This window comes from Chionomys nivalis, chromosome 7, assembly GCF_950005125.1.
Source record: "Chionomys nivalis chromosome 7, mChiNiv1.1, whole genome shotgun sequence".
Lineage (NCBI taxonomy): Eukaryota > Metazoa > Chordata > Mammalia > Rodentia > Cricetidae > Chionomys > Chionomys nivalis.
Window position 1 is genome coordinate 54,502,964 of NC_080092.1, and position 25,167 is coordinate 54,528,130.

The window sequence follows — 25,167 nt, forward strand, 5'->3', positions numbered from 1 at the left end:
TGGGTAGGGTCGAGGGAAGGGCGCAGGCGCCTTGGCAGGGGCGGGGGCTCGGATGTGAGGGGAGAGCTAGTCACTTGTCGCGCCTGCGGCAGGACTCTCGGAGCCATTGTCGTCTTTCGGTGAAGATTCTCGGACGCGCGGCACAGTCCGGGAACCTCCACCCGATAGGTCCCGCCTTCTGTCACCTCTCCACCTATCGCCGGGGGTGCTGTGTGTGGCCGTCGGCCGTCCTTAGCCAATGGGAAGACAAGAAGTCGCCATGTTGCGTGTGGCTGAAAGATTGGCCGGGAAGCCCCGCCCCCGCGCTGCCCTCCTCAGTGAAGTGTTCCTGGGCTAGCGCGCTGCTCAAACCAGCGGAGCTTCGCTGTCACCGCGGCTATGGCTTCGCGACCCGTCACTCTCGGCATCGACTTGGGCACCACGTCCGTGAAGGCCGCCCTGTTGGAAGCTGCACCTGGCCACCCATCCGGGTTCGTGGTGCTGGCCAGCTGCGCCCGGGCTGCCCGGGCAGAGACAGAGAGCGCAGAAGCCGGGTCCCAGGTGAGGCAGCATCCTGGAGCCGCCCAGCACCTTTCCGTGAAGAAGTACCTCTGACTGTCCAGTCTGTCCGACCTCCGCCTGCTTTCCTTTCCTCCAGAGCCTCGTAGCCTGCTGCAGCTCAGGCTAAGCCGTTAGATTTTCCCAGGGAGCTTTCCCATCGGCGGGCACCGATCTTCCCACTCTAGCGGCCCTGCCCATGGTGCTGGATCCCTCTGCTCTCTGCCCATCGCTTTCTGTACTTTGACCTGAGAGCATTCGCTTTCAGAGTAATAACCACAGGCCCAACTATCACGCTTGCTTCTCGTGGCTCACGTTTGCTCTGTGCCCTCAAGTTCAGACTTCGTTTTGTACCCCTTAGGCAGGCTGCACTCTGGAAATCAGATGCAGAATTGGGCTTACCTTGCTCCTCTCACTCCGTAGAAGCGAAAGTGAACAGAAAATTTCACTTGGTTACTCAGAGAATTCCAGCCCCAGCAAGAGTCTCTAGAGAAATGTTGTCAGAGCAAGAAGGAAGACCCTGAGATAAGTTGATTAAAAAAAGATTTTTTTTTTTTTGAGACAGGGTTTCTCAGTAGCTATGGAGCTTTTCCTGGAACTCACTTTGTAGATCAGGCTTGGCCTCGAACTCACAGAGATCCGCCTGCCTCTGCCTCCCGAGCGCTGGGATTAAAGGCGTGCGCCGCCACTGCCTGGCTAGAAATGAGCTGGGCGCTGGTGGTGCATGGCTTTTATCCCCAGCACTTGGGAGGCAGAGGCCCGTGGACCTCTGTGAGTTCAAGGTCATCCTGGGCTACACAGAGAAACCAAGTCTTGACAAACTAAACTGAGCTAAACTAAAATAAAAACTATCTTTATAATTTTTTAAAATTATCAGACTGATACTTATGCACCACAACCAGTGGCTTTTGAAAACTATAAGATAGCAAAGTACACATTCAGGGTCCCACAGGATGGCTCAGCAGCTAAAAGCAATTACTGAGCAAGCTTGATGACCCGAATTCCATCTTCAGAACTCACCATGGAGGGAAAGAACTGACTTTAGAAAAGCTGCCCTCTGATGGCCACATGTGCTCCACGACAGGCACATGTCGTACACACACACACACACACACACACACACACACACACACTATGTACTATATATAGTCTACATGTATATATAGTATACATATATGCACAAATATGTGCAGACATATGTAAAATCCTATGAATTAAGGACAGTGGGCTCTGTTCAGAGATGATGTAAGAAGCCTCAGAACAGACATCAAGCCTCAGACTCCACTCCTGTTAGTTTCCTGAAAAGGGAGAGTTTATAGTCAATTTATTTACAGAAATTAATATCAAGATGGAGTGTAACATCTCACTTTTCTATTGGCCTCAACGTTTTTCCTCGTCTGAACGAGGTGGCCACTAAGGCTTCTTCCAGCCAGAGACTTGGATTGAGTGCGGTTTCCCACTCTTGAGCTTCACGTCTCAGAAGCTCTTGCCCAGGGTCTGTATTCAGTTCTTTGGGGTCCGGAATCCTTCTTGCTGGATGTGTTTAAGAAGATAAAAATTGCAGGAACTCTTCTAATTTTCCCAGAGGCCTTCACATTTAATTTGGTTGGAGCCTCAGGGCATTTTAGAATGATATTTGACTTTATGAATTATGACATGGAGAAGCTGGCTCTGATTCTGGAGGAGTGAGGAGCTGGGCCAGGATTATAATATAATGGGTTCAGTCCCTGCCTTTTTCTCATAAAATTGAGCCCTCTTCTCTCTGTTATGAGATAGGGTTTTGCTGGCCTCAAATTTGGATCTTCCTTACTTAGCCTCCTCCCAAGCGCTGAGATTGCAGGTGTGTTCCACCCCAGGCAGCGAAAATACAAGTTTTTGAAGGGAATCTCTGTTGATTGTCTGTCGTCTCTGGCTCTGCCTCCTCAATTGGTGGGACACAGGGTTGGGCTGGTTTGAGTGAGTTGTTCAGCACTTTTTTTTTCAAGTCTGAAGTTCTGGATCTTGGTATAGCTCTACGGATGTTTTGAACCAAGAAAGAGCAGTAACAATGACTTTTCTGTCACAGTATGGGTGTGCCCACTGTCCCAGGACTGCCCCTGGTCACACTCAACCCTAAAATGAACTTGTGAACACAGCTTTCTTGTCTTTACCCCAGCTGGCTCATGTTCTTCCTCCCTGGTCTCCGCCCACACAATCCATTCACCCTGGACCCATTTTAAACAGAGGCCCCTCTGTCCTGAGGGGATGCACCATCCGATGGCCATTTGGGGACTTTTAAACTGCCACTGTCTAACAGAAATGAAAGTCACAAATGTGGGCTACACATATAATTTTCAGTTTTTGAATAGCTATTTTAAAGGAAGTAAAAGGAATGGATGAAATTAATTTAATTTAGATTTTATCTATCATTTATTTATTTTGAGACAGAGTCCCACTATGCAGACCTAGCTGGGCAGGAACATATTATGTAACAGAGTTCTACCTGCTTCTGCCTTCTGAGTACTGGGATAAATTAATTTTTGTTATGTATTTTATTTAACATAATGCATATAAAACATCATCTAACAAGCAATGATAGAGATGTGTTAGTGAGATATTTTGCATATTCATGTGAATTCTGAACCAGCACGCGTGCCTTTAGATGCTCCTGTGTTTGATTGTGAGTGGATGCCACAGGCCAAACTTGCATTGTGTTCCTCAGCCCTCAGGTTTTATTCAAGCCCCATCCCCCACCCCCACTTTTTTCTTTTTGAAAAAGTGTTTCTCACTGGCTTGGAGGTTGACAGGCAGGCTGACTGGCTGTTCCCTGAGCCCCAGGTACCAGCCTATTTCCGCCTCCCCCCGTGCTAGGAGTCCAAGTACGCATCACAGCACCAGGCTTTCACAAACACCAGTGCCAGCGGTTAATCTCGGGTCCTCATTCTTGTAGGGAAAGCACCTGACTGACTGATCCATCTCCCCAGCCCTCAGATGGAACTCGAACCTTTCACTTCAGATCGGACTCATGGCTTGCACTTGCTGGGCAAGCATTCTACTATTGAGCTGTAGCCCCTGACCCACACTTGACATTTCTTTAGCTGTACAACTTTAAAATGTGTTTCCCCTGTCTAAGGCCAACAGCTCAGCTTGAACCTGTCCAACTCCTGTATTCTTTTTATGGTGTCATCTACTAGGGTCTCTTGACTTTTATTGGTATTAATATGGTTTTAGATTAAACTCTGATTAATTTTCATGACTTTATTTTTTTGTTCTTTTTTTCTGGGAATTGAATCCAAGGCCTTGTAACTGGTAAGAATGGGTTCTTCCACCAACTGTATTTTGTATTTTTAATTAGAGTTTTTTCATGTACGCAATAGAACCCAGGGCTTGGTAGATTCTAATCTACCAAGTGTAGGCTAATATTCTACACTTCTCTCTGTATTTGGTACTATTTTTTAAAAAAATTTATTTATTTTATGTATGTGTTTTATTTGCATGTACACCTTTATTCCAGAAGAGGCCATCAGATTCCATTTACAGATGGTTGTGAGCCACCATGTCGTTGCTGGGACTTGAACTCCAAACCTCTGGAAGAGCTGCCAGTGCTCTTAACTGCTGAGCCATCTCTCCAATCTCTCTATTTTGCATTAAAAAATTTACTTTACTTAAATTATGTGTATTCATGCATGTCAGTGTGTAGATTTGTGCATGTGAGTGCCAGTGTCCATGGAGGCCAGAGGTGTCAGCTCCAACCAAAGCTGGAGTTACTAGGTGGTTGTAGGCCCCCAAAGTGGGTGCTGCCTACTGTGGGTATTGGGAGTCCAACTTGGGTCTTCTGCAAGAATTGTACATGCTCTTAATGGTTAACATATGTGTGTGTATGTGTGTGTGTGTGTGGTGTAGGTAGGCGTTCATGTGTATATGGGTGGGTGTGCATATGTGTGCATGTATAAGCCAGAGATGAATGTTGGGTGTTTTCCTTCATTTGTCTACTTGGATTTTTGAGACAGGATCTTTCACTGAGCCTAGAGCTTTCCAGCAAGCCTCAGAGAGTTTGTTGTTCTTGCTTTGCAACACTGAGATTATAGACACATGTTGTGCCTAACTTCTCCGTGTGGCTGCTTGGTTTCAAAACCAGGTCCTCACGCTTGCATGACAAGCTCTTTATTGACTGAGCTCTCTCTCCAGCCTCAGGATCTGCTTTGTTTACATTTATTATTTACTCATTTGTTTATTTTATTTTAAATGAGATCTCACTATGAGACTATGTCTCACTAGCTCAGACTAGTCTCAAACTCTTAGGCTCAAACGTTCCTCCTGCTAGGACTTATCTAATAGTACTTTAGTCTTTTGGAGGTTTGTTCTTGAGATAGGGTCTCACTACATAGTCCTAGCTGCCCTGGAACTCTCTATGTAGACTAGGATGGTCTTGAACTAACAGAGATCTCCAGTCTTTGTCTCTCCAGTGCTGGAATTAAAGGCATGCCCCATGCTCCACGCTCCCCTGTACTTGGTTCTTTGGGTCTCTCTTGACCACATCTTCTCTGTGTCAAGGCTCAAAGCATGACATTCCCCCATTATGGCATCTTTGCTGAGGAAGTCAGTGTAGGGGGAATGAAAATATCCTAACCAAGTTTTCTTCTCACCCAAACACACAGAGGTTTTTTTCTCAGATGTGTCAAGAGCAGGCTACAATCTGGACATGAGCCTCACTTTCCAAGTCCTTGGGAGGCTGAGGCTGGAATGGGGATCGTTGGGACGGGAGTTCAGAGCCAGCCTGGACAACAAGCAACATTGCCCGCCCCACTTTCCTCTCATTACCCCCCTCCCCAAAGACCAACCTACAAAGGTGCTAGACCTGCCTTTCAACCCCATGAAATCTCACCCTCAGGCTTGCCAGGAAGACGGGGGATTGAGCCCTCCTGCATGGACTCCCCTTTCCGGTTAATTTCCATCCTTTGGGTTCATTTGAGTTTCAGAGAGACCATCTTACCAGCTAATTTCTGCTCCTCCCCTTATCATGCAAGACTTCTAATTTCTCTGCATTCCCTAATCTTTTATTCCTTCATTCCTATAAAAAGGGGTAATGTAAACTTCAATGGTCTCGCGTCTTCTGATTCTCTTACATGCTGTGATTTTTTTATGTCCTCTTGCTTGTTAATAAATTGACTTGCTTTTTCTCCTGTTTAGTCTGTCTCCAGTTAGTTATTCAGTCTAGCCAACCTAGATTGGAGGGGAGGGAGGGGAATTTCATCTGCCTCTGCATTGCTAGTCTCTTCCACATTCCTTATAAGGAGACCCCCCTCCTTATTTTCCTGCTGACTGTGGAACATGGTTTTTTTCAGCAGAGCCTGGTGTGTTGTTGAACAGTCTAGAGTGTGGCTTCCTCCCTGGGGGTGGGGAGTGGGCCTTTGATGGACAGTCTCAGGGGGTGGGGAGTGGGCCTTTGATGGACAGTCTCAGGGGGTGGGGAGTGGGTCTTTGATAGATAGTCTCAGGCCGGGCCCAGCTGTAGCTAACCAGATCCTTCAGTTTTGTATCTTGGCAATGGCCCTTGGAGGAGTCCTCTCTCTAGGAGATCTCTGGAGGCCCTCCTTCCTTGGTCTGATTGTTTGTTTGCCCATGCCCACCCTGTCCTGTTCTGTTTCCAGGGCCGGGAGCAGGATGTGACTAGAATCATCCAAGCCCTAAATGAGTGCCTTGATGCCCTCCCCCGGCAGCAGCTCCAGAGAGTCGGGGCTATCGGAGTGTCTGGACAGATGCATGGCATCCTATTTTGGAAATCAGGTCAAGGTATGCTCGGTGTGGGTAATGATCTCATGTTGTGGTCACTTAACAGACTAAGAACAGGGTTGCGAAGGACTCTTGGACCAGGGTCAGGTTGTCCTGGCATGGGCATAGTGCCTTGCTCCTCAGAACAAAATATCATATTCTATCTCCTGTGTTTTGTGTACATTTTTTCTGGGCCAAATGTGTAGTGAAGGCTCAAACTGTCTGCTTGCACATCCATTATATTGCCCGTGGACAGCCAGGGAGAAAGTGACTTTGATTTTTCTTTGGGACTCAGTAGAGAGGAACTCACATAGCCTTCTCTTTATTGTGCCTGCTGTGACTGGACAAGATGCCAAGCAGAGAGAACCGGAATCTGTGTATTTTAAAATTAAAATTTAATTTATCATTCTCTCTCTCTTTCTCTCTCTCCTCTTCTTCCATTGTATGTTCTGGGGATGGAGCTCAGGTGGCCAGACTTGTGTGGGAAGCACTTTTACCAGCTGAATGATCTTGCTGGCCTTGGGTATAGATTTTTTTTTTTTGAGACTCAGTCTTATGTAGCTCAGGCTGGCCTTAAACTCTTTAAATAGCTAAGTTTAATGTCTTTAACTCTTGGCCTTCCTGCCTCTACTTCCATGTACATGTAAACCCAGGACCTCACCTCATATGTGCTAGGCAAGTATTCTATCATTCAACTATACCCTAGTTCTTGTTTTTTACTTTTTATCAATGACTTGGTAAATTGTGCAGGTTGTCCTTGAACTCACAATAGCTCAGGCAGACTACAAAGAACTTAGGATCCTCCAGCTTCCTAAGTAGCTGTAATTACAAGCTTGTGCCACCAGCCCCAGCTGGGTATAGTTTCTAATCTTTACATAATTTCTCTTAATTCTAGTTACTATCACTTTAGTGGGCAAAACATTCTTATTGTTATTGTGTTCTTGTCATTTGGTCCTGGGGATGGGACCCAGGGCCTCGTGTATGCTAAGCATGTCCCATAGAGCATTTCTTTGTCTTCACCTGATGAAGGTTGGCCACAGGGCAAAGGTGGTAATCTGTTCTGTGTGGCTCTCAGGGGAAGACTGTGCCAGGAGGACAACAAGCACTTCAGGTGCCAGGTGCCAGGGTAAGGGTGCTACCTGCATGACCTTATCCGTCTTTCCCAACAGCTTTATGATGAGTGTGACCGTCACCACTGTGCAGGTGAGCAGGAAGTTCAGAGAGGTTAGAACAACATGCTCTCTGGCCATACAGTGGCAATCGTGGTCCAGCTTTCAAAGGTCTCTCAGAAGAACAGAGCCACAGGAAGGCAGTGGTACAGTGAAGGGGGGACTTCTCAACAGAATGTCTGCAGAAGGAATAGAATTTACAGGAAGTCACCAGCTCCCCAGATTGCTAGGCATTCCTTTTTTAAAATTATAGAAAATACCATACAGACATCCACTAGAAAGGGTAGTTTATAAAACCATCCAACCTCAGGAACATTTTCACTTGGGCGTGGATGGGTGTTCTTGTTTATTGGGATGGACTCTTGCACCTCCCAGATGCAGACACATGGCACTGCAGCTGGCCGAGCGCAGATTTTTCAGGCAGAGAAATGGCTGCTGCGGGTTGATCGGTGATGTGGTTAAGAGGGTGGGATGCTGGATTCACTCCTGTCTGCCTAGAAAGCCAGGGACTCAGGTGCCCTGGGTTGAGTGAATGGTGACTCTCCTCATCTAGCGATGTGTCCTCTGAGCCTTGCCCCAGACAGGGCTGGGTATCTGCAGAAGCCCCTTGCTCCCTTGACTGCCTGTTATCAGGTCATTCTGCCAAGTGAGTTGCGTGGCTCCAAGCAGCAGAAGGCCAACGAGGGCGCCGGAGCTGACCTCTCCTAGGCAGTCTTAGGTTGTAAAAGCTTTTTAAATTCTCAAATTCTTCATTAACAAGAATAAATGTCCTTTTAATACTAAAACCCTTTCTAAAGGGGAGAGCAGAGATCTAATGACTGTGGTCTGGTCATCTGCCTTCCTTTCTCCGAGTCTCCTGGATTCTGTACCAACCACACAAACCATCAGCCACATTGTTGGAAGAACTGCTTAAAATTTCACGGAGCCAGCCTGCCGTCTTGTTTTGCTCTCTACTTCTGGGAAAGAGGAAGCAAGTTTGCTGCTGCTGATTCCTGATGATGGAGCCCAGCAAAGTCAGGTTTGGGATCGAGTTGTGCCATTTTTAATGGTGGCCACAATTCAGGTTGGTTTTAGTACCTACCACATGGAGGCCGTGTGCTGGTCCCCCTGGGAGATGTGGAATTGCCTGTAGAAGCCTGTATCTTCCAGAACACAGCCAACTTGGTCAGGCACCTGCAACTCGAGCAGCAGGCCAAGTACTTCAGTGAGGACACAGACGAGCAAGTGGGAAGACTAGGAGTGTCTGGCATTTTCTGAGAGGCCTGTGGTTAGGCCTGTTTTTAGAGTCCACTTTCAGGCTCAATAAAAGAAGGAGAAAAGTAGGGGCCATAAAGCTAAATGGCAAGCTGCAGACAGGGCGAAAACATTTGCCAATGCAGAGGAGGTGAAGGACAAACATCAGGCGAAGAAAAGGCAGATGGACTAAAGGGTCCCTGACAAACAATTCCTGGAAGAGGAAATACAGAGGACACGATGCTCAGTGCCATCCGCAATTAGGAGAATGCAGATGTCAACAACCATGAGACATTGTTTTCCACCCACTGGGCTGAAAGAAATCAAAAGCTGGGAATCTCAAGAGTTGTCAAGGGGTGGGAGTTTGGCTTATTATAAATACTGCAGTTGGTATTTAAATAGTGTAAATTAACAGAGCTCTTTTGTAGGGCAGCTTGGCAAGGCCTGTTAAAAAAGGGTGGCTGCTATGCCTCAGGAATTATACTACTGGGAACTGGTCCACGAGAAGTACGTCACTGCATCTTTGTTTATAGTGGTAAAACTGTGCCTTTTACCTGTGGTGACTCATCGCATGCATCAATCAGGCCCATGACGTGGGATGATGTTTAGTAGTTAAAAAGAATAAGGTACATTCAAGCATATTGACACACGGAGGTAGCAATAGACACAATAGACTATTATTATTTAAACAAACACACCCAGGTCAACCACACAAAACAAAACCTGTTGTGTGAAGGTCAACAATAGACAGTCACCCAGTAAGAATGCACAGTGATAAGAAGGGGGTTGCAACTGAGCAGAGAATGGGCAAGCAGGACTTTTGCCCTCTCTGTAATATTTGAGTATTTTTTTAATTGAGAATGCTTTCATTTATCATTGTGTTGTTACAAGCTTCAAAACATAATAGCTCTTTAGCAAAGAGAAAGAAGGAACGGAAGAGGGAAAGAGAAGGAGGCTTCTGCTGGGTCAGATTCTGGGACAGGCTTCCTAGTTTACATACTGATTATTAGGTCTGTGAAGCATCCTGCTTTATTTTTTTATATGTGGGGATAACAATCACATAATCAAGGCTCAGCATCCACCTGGCAGCTTACAACTGTCTGTAGCCCTATTCCTGTGGAATCTATTGCCCTCTTCTGGCCTCCACAGGTACTGCATGCATGTGGTGCACAGACATACATGTAGACAAAACAATTCCAAATAAATAAAAAAACAAATTGCCCCATACAGTGAATTACTATATTTATTTATTTAAATAGTATTTATTATGTGTACAGTGTTCTGTCTACATATATGCCTGCAGGCCAGAAGAGGGTGCCAGATCTCATTACAGATTCAGGTAGCATTGTAGCTGTGGAGGAGGCTGTCATAGGAGGAAGTGCCCATTCCTGTCCCCGCCTCCCAGGGGAACTTAACTTGACACCAGGCAGATGCTGTAGGTCCCTGATGTCTAAGCTTTGGCTTGTAGCCTGCCTCTCTGCTGTGCTGCATGCAGGAATACTGACAGACTGTTTGACAAGGTTCCTTTAGAGTCTTCGCAGCCGTTGTTCCATCTATCTGGAACAATAGTCCCTAGCCGATTTTAAAAAATTTGTTTTTATTTTTTATTTTTAAAGATTTATTTATGTATTTTATGTGTGAGTGCTCTGTGTGCATGTCCATCTGCAGGCCAGAAGAGGGCATCAAATCCCCTTATAGATAGTAGTGAGCCACCATGGGAATTGAACTCATGACCTCTGGAAGAGCAGCCAGAGCTCCTAACCACTGAGCCCTCTCTCCTGCTATTTGTAAGGCTCACTCCCTTACTCTATTCATGTTCTTCACATGCCACTTCAGAGAGGACTTCTGCACCACTTCCAGTAATCTACCATTGTCTTTCCCCTTCCCCTCTGCACATTTTCCACAGCAACTAAAAGTACCTGGTATCATACCTTTGCTTGTTTATACTCTGTCTCCAACCTGGCATATAAGCTTCATGGAGGCAATGGGCTTGTTCATTACTTTGTGCTCAGAGACTAGACTAGAGCAGTGTCTATTATGATGCCCATTAGACATCGTCAGTATATAATGTAGTCACCATGTGTGAGTGAGTGAATGGATGTGCCTGGCACTAAATGGAGAGGGGCAGGTCACTCTCATTCTTTTGTTCCCTCTGAGTAAATTTATAGAAAAGTATAATGACCTTGGGCCACAAATCTGGGGTCTGATATCAGACACAGACATGAAACTTCCACCCTACTTGGCAGGCAACATTCTGCAGCTGGGGACAGATTCTGACCTCTGTCTTGAGTGCATTCAGTTGTGAGCTGTTCTGGACTGGCACAATGTGTCAGCATTCTTTCCCCTTCTGCTGCTCTAGTTGTAATTAAATTTGCATGGAGACATGAGAAACAGTCATATCTGAGGAGAAGATATGTAAGGGAGGTGTGCTATCTTTTTTCAAAGACTGCTGGATAACCCTGAGGCCCAGGACAGGCTTAGAAGCTGTCTTAGTTAGGGTTGCTATTGCTGTGAAGAGACACCATGATCATGACAACTCTTATAAATGAAAACACTTAATTGGGATGGTTCACTTACAGTGTCAGAGGTTCAGTCCTTTGTCATCATAACGGGGAGCATGGCGGTGTGCAAGCAGACTTGGTGCTGGAGAAGTAGCTAAGAGTCCTACTTCTTGCAGGCAACGGGAAGTCAACTGACACACTGGGAATTATTATGAGCTTAGGAAATCTCAAAGCCTACCCCACAGTGACACACTTCCTCTAACAAGACCATACATACTCCAATAAAGCCATACCTCCTAATCATGCCACTCCTTATCCAGTGACATTCATACTACCACAGAAGCCGTGTTAGCATTCTGTTGCTTACACAGAGAGAAGTTTCATTTTGGCTCACAGTGTTGGAGGTTCCAGTGAATTCCTTTGGGCCTATAGTGATGTGTCATGGTGGAGATTTGTGGGAGAGATAAACTTCTCCCCTTGTGGTTGGGAAGTAGAGGAGACAGAGAAGAAATTCATGCCCCACAATCTCTCTTTACATTTTTATGAGATTTTATTTATTTTTATTACATGTATATGAGTGCTTGCCTGAATGGCTGTGTACCATGGGCATGCAGTCCCCACTGAGGCCAGAAGAGGGCATAGCATCACCTGGTACTGGAGTTACAGACTATTCTGAGCCACCATATGGGCGCTGTGAATTGAAACCGGGACCTCTGGAAAAGCAGCCAGTGCTCCTAACTGTGGAGCCATCTCTCCAGCCCCCCACAATCTCTTTTGAGAGAGCACCCTTAATGACCTAAGATCTCCCACTATGTTCCACCTCAAAATTTCTACCACCTTTCAACAATATGAGATGGGACCAAGCTTTTAATACATGGTTTTTGGGAGAAATTCCAGTCTGACCTATCACAGAAGAGAAAGGTTTATCATCAACATCACCTTCTCTAGTATTTACTGAGCCTTCTCCATGTGCTGGCAGTGTTCTGAGTGATCTTCATGTATTACCTTATTTAATGTAGACAATATCACACAGACAACACATAGGACTCTAACCAGAACCTTAATTTAACACTTGCTTTTGCTAGAATAGAAGTGTCAGAAACATTAGGATCCAGGGGTCTAGAGTTCTAAGTGCTTTCTAGTTCTGAACTTTCAAATGGCTGTCACCAAGGTACTGGCTAACATGACCCTTTGTCCCCAGGATTGGTTTCAGATGAATCATAAGAGGGAAAAAAAACCACAAAGAAAATGGGAGAACACTGTAAGAGACCCTGGGGTAATGGGCACTCATTTGGGGACTCATTTGAACTGGTGTGTGTGTGTGTGTGTGTGTGTGTGTGTGTGTGTTGGCATGAGCTAAGTAAGAGACAACCAGTCAGGAGGGGAATTCTGGCATCTCCAGCCCACCATAGTCTTACAGGAACACAGGTGTCTTCAGGGATATAACCAAAGCATTAGAGAAAAGAAGTTGCCCCCATCTAGCTCAAGAGTTGGCGACTTAGAGTCTAAAGATTCATGTAACATCATTTGTTCTTGGGGGCCACCTGGGATGCCCTGGCATGAGGAGATAATTTGTGGCACAGGGACAGATTACCTGTGGATCCACTCAGGATCTGTGTATCCTTCTCTAGACCTTAGGGCAAGACCTGGGCTACTGACATTCCCAAGCAGATTAGCCAGTGTTGCTGGGAAAATGAGCTCGTAGGCCAGGACAACAAACACGTGAAGAACAGTCCTGTTCCTCAAGGAAGATATTGCCCTGGGTTAGTCTGGTTGGATGAGATGAACTCACAGAATGGGACACAAGGAACATAAAATGAGTTCGATACAAACCAGGTGTAGTGGTGCATCCCTGTAATCTAGCACTCAGGAGACCCAGGCAGGAAGATGGTGCGATAGAGGCCAGCGTGGGTTACACAGTGAGTCCCAGTCTACAAAATTTAATTTGATACACTGTCTAGGGTTACTATTGCTTTGATGAAACACCATGGCCAAAGCAACTCAGGGAGGAAAGGTGATATGGCTTATGCTTCCATATCACAGTTTATCATCAAAGAAAGTCAGGACAGGAACTCAAGCAGGGTAGAAGCCTGGAGGCAGGAGCTGGTATAGAGGTCGTGGAGGGTGCTGCTTATTGGTTTGCTCCACATGGCTTGCTCAGCCTGCTTTATTTCTTTTTTTTTTCTTTTTGGTTTTTCAAGACAGGGTTTCTCTGTAGCTTTGGAGCCTGTTTTGGAGCTCACTCTTTAGACCAGGTTGGCCTCGAACTCACAGAGATCCCCCTGCCTCTGCCTCCCAAGTGCTGGGATTAAAGGTATGCACCACCACCTCCTGGCTCAGCCTGCTTTCTTATAGAACCTAGGACCACCTGCCCAGGAGGCCACACCCACAATTGACTGGGCCCTCCCCCATTAAGCACTAATTAAGGAAATGCCCTACAGACTTGACTACAGCCTCATCACTTTTTCAATTGAGCCTTCCTCCTCTCTGGTGGATCTAGCTTGTGTGAAGTTCTCATCAACTAGCCATCACAAACACTACACAGTATTGAAGGGGGATGATGTCAGCAGTGGTGGCGCACGCCTTTAATCCCAGCACTTGGGAGGCAGAGGCAGGTGGATCTCTGTGAGTTCGAGACCAGCCTGGTCTACAAGAGCTAGTTCCAGGACAGGCTCCAAAACCACAGAGAAACCCTGTCTCGAAAAACCAAAAAAAAAAAAAAAAAAAAAAAAAAATAAAAAAATAAAAAAAAATAAAATAAAATAAAAAAAAAATAAAAAGAACCAGGAAAATTAGATTTGAAAAGCATAGAAGTTGAAACAGAGTGTAATACGTGAAATTAATAGTAGGATGGATGGAACTTCTGAACAGATATCAGACTGAAAGACCAGATTGAGATCTGTCCTGGAGCTGGTGAGGTGGCTCAGTGGGTAAAGGCTCCTGCTGCCAAGCCTGGCAACTTGAGTTTGATTCCCAGAACTCGCATGGCGGAAGGAGGAACCAACTCCTACAAGTTGTCCTTTGATCTCCACACTCGCTCTGGCATGCAGATCTACACACACATGTGCACACATGAGTTCACAAATACATATGAAAGCAGTTATTAAAACTGAAAACTGTCAGAAGGAGATGGAAAGAATATCTATCTATCTATCTATCTATCTATCTATCTATCTATCTATCTATCATCTATCTATCATCTATCTATCTATCTATCTATCTATCTATCTATCTATCTATCTATCTTCTATTTTTTATCTATCTACCTGTATATCATTTATATATCATCTGATCATCTGCCATCTCTCTGTCTATGATCTATCTATCTGCCTATCATCTATCTATCCGTCTATCATCTGTCGGTTTGTCTGTCTGTCATTTACCTGTCATCTGTCCATCCATTCAAGAGAGGCAGAGACTACAAACAGAAGCACCAACATCTGAATAAATGAGAAAGAAAAATGAAAGTGGAGAGGAGGAAATATGAAGAAATAATGAAGAAAAACCTCCCCTAATTGACAAAATAAGAGAATACCCCAGACTGAAAGGGCCCAAGGAATGTGTACCAAACCCACAGCTAATTATGTTCTAGTGAACTTTTGAGGACAAAAAACTTAAAAGCTCATAGAGCCCCAGGTCAGATCTCACACAAAATAAAAAGGAACAGATGACCTCTGGACATTTTCTTACAGCAATTCTCTCTGGGAAGTACAGTGGAATGAGATTTAGGATTCCTGCCTCTGTTTCTGCATCACAAATTATCTCCAAACTTAGTGATCACAAATTATCTCCAAACTTAGTGATTTACAGATAGCTATCACTCCATCACATCTCAGGATGCTTTCTGACTGACTCTGTTTTTTTCCATTTTTGTATAATTTATTAATATCCAGGGTAATGATGATCATGAAAATTAACATTAATGTATCATTAAACATTAATTAAAAAGTTAGAAAAATAAAGACAAAAATCATTTCCAGTTCCACTACCTTAATATAATGACTTAGACTAAGTGTCCTTTCTCTCAGCCTGCTTTCTATAAAGAGGCAATTTTTAATTTTTGTTGCATTTTATTTGTTTGAGTGTGTGTTGGTGTGTGCATGCTATGCTAATCAGTCTGAGGCTTACTTCTTAAAAACATACCAGAGCTCATACAGGAACTACATTAATATGTAATAGTTTTTCACTTAATGTTATAGCCTAAGTATTTTCTATACTATTGCATAATATTCACAGCTGACTGACTCGTGCATGGTGTTGAAGGAGGCTGCTTGCTAGTATTCATCTGGGGACAGACTCCTCAGGATGGCTCAAGATGGCCTTTCTCAGTGCCTGGTATCTTTATGAGGAAGGCTGTAAGGCCAGCTCCCCTGGAAATGTCTGTTAGATGTCACAGTGGCTGCAGGGTACTTGGGCTTTGTATCTGGAGGCTGGTTTCTCTGAGAGAGGTGGGGGTGACAACCCTTTGTGTGTGTGTGTGTGTGTGTGTGTGTGTGCGCGCGCGCGCTCATGTGCACGCGTGCATGGGCACAAATGTGTATTCCATGGTCACATTCTGACAATGTGTGGTGGTCAGAATACACCTGTAGGCGTCAGATGTCTCCTTTTATCATATGGATGCAGGGACTGAACTCAGGTCATCAAGCTTGGTGACCTGCACCTGTATCCACTGAGCCATCTCACTGGTCCTGCACATTAGTTTTTGAGATAAATGGACTGGTCCTCTTCCAGACCCAGCCTTACCTAGAGCTCATCTCTAGGGTGAGGCTGGAGGCTATATCTACTGCTGCCAGTCAGGTGCAGGTGGGGGCTGTGAAGAGTCTTTTGAGAGACAGTCCAGCTAATGAGGTGGCCACTGTCATCATCCCAGGGGAAAGATGTCTCTGTGTTACTGAGCCACTCAGCATCTCCCACATAGTAGGTGGGAGAGGTAAGCAGAGGCTGGGCTGAGAAGGCATGGCAGTCCCAAGGCCAGAAGTATGCCTTGTACTGGTCATTTGGGTGTTGACCAGACGTAATGGGCAGGAACTCATTCATAGGTAGCATGCATTGCAGAGGCTGGGAGGCTGACAGTTTGCGAGCGCCTGCCAGGCTCAAGGTGTACGCTAGTATCCAGTAGGAGTACCCAGTCACCACCACACCAGGCAAACCCTCCAGAGCCACCTTCTCAGGGTTCACCTGCTTCTGGCCAAGGTAGATCAGGTCCCACAAAAGCTTCTGAGTCACCACAGCCTCCAGCAGCCGTTCCAGCAGCCTCTGGAAGTTGTTCTCAAAGTGGACATCATCCTCAAACACCACAACCCTGGCCAGGTCCCTGACAACCACCTCTTCCCAGATGGAGTAGTGGCTGAGGAAGCAGCCTACCTTACCCTTGGTCAGTGTGCGACCCAAGTAGGGGTCCTGGTAGCCAGGGAGAAGGTCCACACTAAGGTGCTCAAGGATACTGCTGTTGAGTGTCCTGCCATCCACAGCCTCTCACTGAATCCGAAGCTCACCCTTCTCACTGGGCTAGCTGACTAGTATGCACCAGTGAGCTACCCATCTCTATCGGGGTGGTAGTCATGCCTAGTTTTTTAGCTGAGTGTAGATTTGAACTCAAGTCTGCATGCTTGCTTGATCTTACTCACTGAGTCATCTCTTCTGCCTTGGCCACACTTCTTATAACCTAGCCTTGGTTGTTCCCAATTATGACTTTCTCCATATTCTCTCAGTCAGATAAGTCACCAGGTAAGGCCATAACTAAAGGAATAATATTAGATACTGCTTAACAGGAGATACAGTAAAGGATGTATGGGAATCTACCACAGATGATGGTTTTAAACAGCGAAGGAAAGGAACTTTGGACCTAGACTGTTCCCATGGATGAAGCTGCCATTCAACCTTGAGAATATGAAGAGCATCTGAGGCAGGAGGGACTGCAGATGCAGGAGGATCTGCACTGAAAGCAGCTTGGTTAAAGTGTTTAAGTCAGAGCACAGGGGATTTCATATCAGAAGAGATAGATGAAATAAGCTTGGTCAGACCTCTTTAAGGTCAAAAATAATTAATGAATTTGGGGATGGGAATGTGCTCAGTATTCAATAGGTCCTAGGTTCTATCCCTAGCCCAACAAATAAGCATTCAATTAGCTCAGAACAAAAGAAAAGAGAAAACTTGTGGGTGATCCATCTTGTATCATACCTAGAAAATTTTGTCATGATGAAGGCTGGAAGGACAGGATGAGCAAGGGACCTTGAGAGTTTGTTAAATGTCTTCTCTTATGAGATGGGGAGATGTGTATCAAGTTAGAGATGAATTGAGTAATCAAACCCAACCAAACCTGGGTATGGTAGTACTCTGGCACTCAGGAAGCTGAGGTAGGAGGATCACAAATTGGAGACCAGTCCTGAGCTAGACCCTGTCTCAAAACACCCAGTCTAACCCAACCCTTTTCCACCCACCCACCCACCCACCCACCCACCCACTAGGCCCAACCCCCACACAAGAAGAGTGAACATTGAGATGGGGGGCGGGAGAAGAACAGAGGTGAGACACACAAGAGAAGTGAGTGAGGTCACCCAGCCACTCTACTCTCAGACCCATGTGTGAATGAAGCCCTGTCCCAGAGGGGAATGCCGTGCTGGAAATTCATTGCAGAGAAGATCCAAGGACATGCCTGTACTCACTCAATGCTGTTTTCTCCATTTTTGTCATCTCCTTTGTTGCAGGCTGTGAATGGACGGAAGGACGGCCTGCCCTTGTCTTTGAGCCCAGAGTCGTGACCCACTTGGTCACATGGCAGGACAGCCGTTGTAACAGTGGTTTCCTGGCTTCTTTGCCCAAACCAGCATCCCATCTCAGTGTGGCCACGGGATTTGGCTGTGCAACCATCTTCTGGCTTTTGAAAAACAGGTCTGACACTGTTCTTTGAATCAGCATGGGGTTTCTGGGGTGCGGACAGACAGGACTGTATCTCTAGTTAGTCAGCATCTCTTGCTCTGTACCTTGAGTGGGGCCTGGCCCAAGGTGGAGTCACAAGGCTCACATTTGGTCTAGAATGGTTCCATTTGTGGTGGCTCACCATTCTAACTCAGGACAGGAGATCAGGGTGGAGGTGGGGTGGGGAGGGAGAGCGAGGGAGAGCCAGAGAGGGCAAGTGACTTGCCAAGGTGAGTTCACAGTGGGGTCAGAGCTGTAGGGGACAGAGCCATGACCTTCTTTCCCGGGCATAGGGCCTCTTCCCCCAGGTTTCCTCCCCTGGAGCTGACATGGGGATAGCTTTATCTAGAGTGGCCAGGACAGCCTTTCCCAGGCTGAGCTACAGTTTGTGAGCTTGTGGCTGTGCCTCAGCTGTGCCGTGTCTAGTCCCCTCTGTTCACAGCTAGGTACAGCATGAGCTTCCATATTCTCATTGTATTGTGATGAACTGTTTCTGGTGTGACAAACAGCCCAGAGTTCCTGAAGTCCTATGATGCAGCTGGCACCATCCAAGACTATGTGGTTGCCATGCTGTGTGGCCTGCCAAAGCCCCTGATGTCTGACCAGAATGCTGCTAGCTGGGGCTATTTTAACACCCAGAGCCAGAGCTGGAACTTGGAGATGTGAGTATGGCTTCATGGGTGGGTCCAGATGACCTGCAGGAAGAACTTCAGTAGGGCTTTAGAGCTTTTGCCCTTGCCTGTATTTGAAAGAGAAGGGACAGAAGCTGTCTCCTGGAGGGATGCTTTCGACTTCATTCTACATAACCATTTGCCTTTCAGGTACAGAACTCCAGGGCCCTGTAAGTTCACTTTCTTCAGGGCCTCAATTTTGAGCCCTAAAACACAGTTAAAAACAGGTGGTAGTTCAGGTAAAGAGCTTTGTGGTGTGCTTCATGCAGCCTTCACTAACCGTGAGCAGTGGATGCATGAGGTGTTCATGAGGCCGCTGGGCCTGGTTTGGTTTGGAATGCGCTAACCAACTCTAATGGTACTGGGACCCCAGTGTTCCCTTTGCGGAAGGTTTGTGTCCCCTCAGACACAGGTGTTGGAATGTCTTGACGTCTGGCTCCCCTCTAATCCCTGCTCCCGTCCTCCTCTTCTGTTTATCTCTTCCTCTTTCTGATGGCTGCTGTTGAGATTGTTTGTCCCCCAGCCCCACTCTTTGATGAATCTCAAATTTTAGCTCACTATCTATGACTTTAAAGATGCCAGAGACGTTTTGTAGTAACAGCGCGTTTTGTCCTCCCTGCTGCTGTGTGTAGCTCTAGCACCGAGTTTCCAGGAACCGGTAAAATCCAGATGGCTCACTTCTGTTTTGCAGACTGGAAACGGCGGGCTTTCCTGTCCACCTGCTCCCTGACATTGCAGAGCCAGGCAGCACGGCAGGCAGAACCTCTCACTCGTGGTTTGAAATCCCAAAGGGCACACAGGTGGGCGTAGCCCTGGGTGACTTACAAGCCTCTGTCTATTCGTGCATGGGCCGAAGGACTGATGCAGGTAAGTCTGCCGTTTGTTCTCCCCTTAGACTCCGCCTGCTGTCTCCTCAGTACCCTCTGACCCCAGGGTCTGTGACCCACAGCATGGCCACAGGCTCAGCATCCTGTCAAGGTGGAAACTCCTTCATCTCTGCAGGAGAATCTCTCCTTGCATTGACCTCACTAGGGCTAGGAGAGGCAGAAGTCTACTTCTTTCTTTCTGTGTACTCCATGACCAAGAAAATAGAGATTAGCTGGGACCATGGCTCAGTGGCAGAGCACTTACCCAGCATGCATGAGGTCCTGGGTTCTGATCTCAGCATGAGCAGTAGGCAAGAGAAGGGGACTAGAGCTGTTATTATTGTATCAATGAAAGTTATATTAGACGCACTTCTAAGAGCAGAACCATTTTTGTCAGGACACAGTCTCCATTTGGTTTCTTTTTAAGAATCTATAAAATCTAAGGACATGCAAAGTGGTGCAGACCCTTTGGAAAACACCGTAGGTCCTCACAGGTTAAATGTGGAGTTAGCCTAGGACCTGGTGATTCCAGTCCTAGAGATACAGCAAGTGAACCAGAAACACGTGTCCACACAATCACTCCAGCCCAATAGCTCATGCCAGTACCGTTCCCAACAGCCCCGAGTGGAGTGTGACAACTGGGCCATCTGTACAGTTGAAAGGGATGGGAGTTCTGTGAGTGCTGCAAAGAGTGAGGACAGACACAAAGCCGTACATCCCGTGCTTCCATTAATGCCCCAATGTCATGGTATAGTCATGGACAGAGGATGATTGGTTGCTAGGGGCTGTGGTGAGTGATTGTTAAAGGGTACATTTTCCTTTTATTATTATTTTTAATATTTATTTATTTATTTATTTATTTATTTATTTATTTATTATGTATACAGTGTTCTGCCTGAATGTATGCCTGCAGGCCAGAAGAGGGCACCAGATCTCATTATGGATGGTTGTGAGCCACCATGTGGTTGCTGGGAATTGAACTTAGGACCTCTGGAAGAGCAGTCAGTGCTTTAACCTCTGAGCCATCTACCTCACCCCACATTTTCCTTTGAGAGTTATGGGAATGTTCTAAAATTGGTTAGTGGTGAAGGCTGTTCCTAGGTGAAAGGGCAACTTTTCCCAGATAGGGTATCACAGATCACTTCTGACACTGGCTGCACCAGGTTTCTACCTGCAGCAGCAAGTAATGAACTGTGCAATGGCAGACACCAGCTGAGTGGCCTCCAGTTCAGTTCAACCTTGACACCTTCTCTTTGGAGGTGTCTTCAGACCCCACAGGTTGAGAGCTCAGGTCTAGAGAGCTTTCTCCCCATGCCATTCATATCAGGTTCCCATAGTCTCTCTATAGTTCAGCTATGTTGCCTGTGTGGTTTAGAGAGATATGTTAACTAGTTTGTTGTGAAGGATATAGCAAAGGATACAGTTGAAGAGGTGGATGTGGAGGGCAATGTTTGGGAGATGGCACCCCCAGAATTTCTCTATGTCTTAGTTACAGAAACTCTTTACCCTGTTCTTAAAAACCCAGGTTTTCTGGAAGAGCAGCCAGTGCTCTTAACCACAGAGCCGTCTCTCCAGCTCCTAAGTGGTTTTTTCTTTATGACAGAATCTTAGATAGCCTAGGCTGGCCTTGAACTCTTTATTCTCTATTTCTATTCCCTCCATTCCCTGAGTTCCTAGGATACGACTGAGCAGCACTGTGGCTAGTTTTCTCTCACCCCTAAAAACCGTAGAACTGAATAGACTAGGATATTGTATATTCAGTTCTGTAGCTGAATGCCACAGACTGGAAATTTATAAAAGAAAGGGTTTATTTAGCTTATGACTCTAGAGGTTTGGCAATACAACATTGAGGGGCCACATCTAGTCTTGGGTCTTCTCGCAGATCATGGCATGACAAAGGACATCACACACAAAGACGGAGAAAACTAGCCCGGGTGAGCTAGCTAGCTTTTCTAATAAAGTTGCTCGCACCACAACCCAAAAATCCATTCATCAACGAACCATCTGATCCAACTTGGAAAGTTCCTGAAGGTTGCCCTTCTTAGCCTCATAATGAAATTGAACTCTATCATGAGTTTGGACAAGGGCATTCTAGTCATAGCAAGGCCCCCTCTTCCCGGGGTGGTTGGAGTCTCTGGTTCTATGGGCAGAGTGAATGGGGTCCCTTCCCTGGGCCCTGGCCCTGAGCCTAGAGGCAGGTGGGGTAATATTGCCTCTGGCTCATAGCCTTGCTAGAAGGTTTGATGTGGCATAGCTTAAAGATTCTTTATTGCATTTTGAGGCTGTTTTTTCTTTTGTTGTTTCTGATCCCCTAACAAGTGAAGGAACTGGATACTGCTTCAGTTTGGTTCCTAAACCTGCTAACTCTGGGAAAGTAGTGCACTATTTTATTTATTAGACTGACTTATTTTACTTAGTAGTGTTTATTTATTAGACTGAGTCTAGCACACACTTGGTGGGGACAATTGTCTATGCCTCTTAAAGTAAGTACTCTTCAAGAACACTCATATTTTGAACACAACCGTGCTTCCCCCCTGCTCTGTTATGATGTTATGATATGTGACCCTGAGTTAGCCCGCAGGCCTAAGCTCTCTTATCTTTGTGCAGTTCTCAACATCAGCACCTCCGTCCAGCTGGCAGCCTCCATGCCTGTGGGATTCCAGCCACTGCAGACTCCAGATCCTGCAGCCCCAGTAGCCTTCTTCCCTTACTTTGACAAGACCTACCTAGGAGTGGCAGCGTCACTCAATGGGGGCAATGTGCTGGCCACATTTGTCCACATGCTTGTTCAGTGGATGGCGGATCTAGGTAAGGTGTAGCCCACAGAGTGGTGTGTTTTCTGCTCATCACCCTTGTCACATAATGTGTACTGTCCAGATCCAGTCTCCCACCCAGCTGAGTCCCTGTATGTGTGTGTGTGTGTGTGTGTGTGTGTATATATATATATATATATATATATATATATATATATATATATATATTCTTGCCTGCCCCAGGAGTCTAAGATTTCAGCTTCCTTTCCTCTGTTTCTGAAATGTCATTGTACATGTATATTTGGGGGAGGGCAGGTGGCCAGGCACTTTCCCCCCTAACCTTGACCATGGATTATTGCAACAGTTTCCCAGCTCCTCCTGACTTCACAGTCTTATTTCCTCTGCTAGAAAGTCCAGGCCTTATGGCTCCTTACATTTAAGGCCTCCTTTCTGATGACAACAAATATCTGAAATAGAATGACTGACACACATGAGCAAAAAGACCACTGGTGTTTGGAACATTATAAAATCCTAATAGCACTTACTTCTGGTTGGCAGTTCCTGCCTCCATTTCTTGGAAGGCTCCTTGGGAGTACCTACCAGGTTTTCCTCTACATATAGTGGCACATGTTACTGACGTCTACCAGAGGTCTGTCCTGTAAGCACCGAAGGTCAGCCAACCAGGTTTAGGAAGATTGTGGCCTTCAGGTGCAGTGGTCACTGGAACATGTCAGGTGAAGTGATTACTGGAACATGTATGTCAAAGTCAGGTAACTGTAGGAAACATGAAATATGGGAACAAGGTAAGACACAGGCAGAAGGCACGTGGGAGTCTTCTACGGTCTGTGCACACAAGCTGGCAGGCTGGGGTTGACAGATTGAGGGGTAAATTCTACCTTCTTGGCTTGGGTCCTCCTAGTGTATCTTTGTAGGGAGAACCAGGAGAAGGTTTTGAGTTGCAGAATGAGTCCTCAGACCATCCAGGCAAACCCTATATTCAGATTCTGCTGTATCTGGATTGGGTCTGTTTTTCTTACTTGTAAAAGAGATAGTACTATTCTGTTTACTCTGATTGGCACTGTGAACCTGGGAGAACAGATCCTGAAAATAAGGTGGATTAAAATCTTATGCAATAGCCAACTTTATTCAAGGCATCAGACAGTTTGTACTCTGAGGGTTAAGAAGAGTCATGTGTCCAATCACAAGGACAAGCCAGACGCGATGGGCAAGCCACACATGGCAAAACCATGCTTTTCCATAGAGGCTTATAAACAAATAACGACAGTTGGTCATGATGAACAATCCACTACAGCGGGGAGGGGCACAGAAGCACATTCCAAGAACAGTTCCGTGTTTTTGAAGAAACGGAGGACGTAAGACTCGTGTCTTATTTTCTTGGAGTTTTCTCACAAGCACTCGGCATTCCCCTTGCATAACTCCATTCTTGGGCCGTGTTCCGGAAGCTATTCCTTGTACCTCTCTGTAAGACTTTGCACATTTTTGCTTCTTGTTTGATGAAGCAGGGAGTGTCTGAAGATCAGTGTTTTTGTGTAATTTAAGGTTTTGTGAAATTCTACTGTTATGTATGTTCTTGTCTTTTGATTGAGCAGTTCTCCCTCAAGGATTCAACCTTACACATTTATATTCTGTACACTCTAAAGAGCTCAAGTTTTCAGTTTTTCTGTTTGGGGATTCACTCAACTCCTTATACATTCTAGGCAAATGCTCTGTGCCTAATCCAAGAACAGAGTTGTAAGAAAACCTAATTATAGATGAAGATTTGTATGCCGAGAGACAGTCCCACCATTTCCCCAAGTCCTAGTCTTGACAGGTAGACACCCTAAATCCTTGTAGTTTTTCTGTACACTTTTTAGACACTCCAGTTTTGTTTTGTATGGGAACTAGGTTAATTCTTTTCTACCTTGTTTTTATTTTATGTGTATGGGTGTTTCTGTCTGCATGTATGGCTGTGTAGCACATGCGTGCAGTGCCTGAGAGGCCAGAAGAGAGCACCGTATCCTCCAGGACTGCGGCTAGAGATAGTTGTGGATGACCATGCGGGCACAGGGAATTGAAACCAGACTCTCCGGAAGAGCAGCCATCTGGAGCCAGGGCCAGGGGCAGAATTTCATATATTCTGCAAATGTGGGCTGAGAAGGATTTTCTGGTGGGAAGGCCTCTAAACAGAGCCTACTTGGCTTCAGTGACCTGTTGGGTACAAAAGTGTCCATACCTTTAGGCTGTAGCCCTGGCACACTGTCCCTGCCTTCAAAAGCGTCTAAGGCCTCCCAGACTTGAGTCTCCATGGGAACGGAAGGACCTGGCTTTTGTCCCTCAGCATCTCCCTCCACAGTCATAGACCACAGGTTCTGGGCTCCAGTGAAAATCCAGTTTTCATGTCGTGCTGTTGCTCCTCCAAACGTGGGTCAAGATCCCTCACTCGGTCACAGTCCCTCTTCTATGCTCTTGTTCCTGATTTTCTCATTTAAAAAAACAAGTTGGAGGAGTGGATGGGGAGGAGGGTAGATGGGAGTGGGGGGACAGGGAATGAGAAGATAGGGGGGGGGATGAGGTTAGTATATAAAATAAATGAAAAGTGTTAACTGAATAAAATAGAAAAAAGTGAAAAGAAAAAAAAGTTGGAAGCTGGGTGTGGTGACACATGCTTTTAGGCTGAGACGGGTGACCTTTTATGGGTTTGAGGCAAACCCTGGCAGTTCCAGGCCAGTCAAGGCTACATAGCGAGACCTTGTCTTAGAGAAGTGGGG

The 25,167-nt window shown here is 46.0% G+C and overlaps 1 protein-coding gene across 1 annotated transcript in view; it reads left to right on the forward strand.

Moving 5' to 3' along the window:
- The first annotated feature begins 332 nt into the window (after positions 1 to 332).
- Shpk (sedoheptulokinase) overlaps positions 333 to 25,167 on the forward strand; it is a 28,638-nt gene continuing 3,803 nt past the window's right edge. Inside the window, exons 1-6 of the mRNA XM_057775549.1 lie at positions 333 to 540; positions 6,168 to 6,309; positions 17,899 to 18,082; positions 18,619 to 18,771; positions 19,472 to 19,647; positions 22,254 to 22,454. Of these exons, the coding sequence (XP_057631532.1) occupies positions 379 to 540; positions 6,168 to 6,309; positions 17,899 to 18,082; positions 18,619 to 18,771; positions 19,472 to 19,647; positions 22,254 to 22,454 (1,018 nt within the window). The 5' untranslated portion in view covers positions 333 to 378. The remainder of the gene's footprint in view (positions 541 to 6,167; positions 6,310 to 17,898; positions 18,083 to 18,618; positions 18,772 to 19,471; positions 19,648 to 22,253; positions 22,455 to 25,167) is intronic.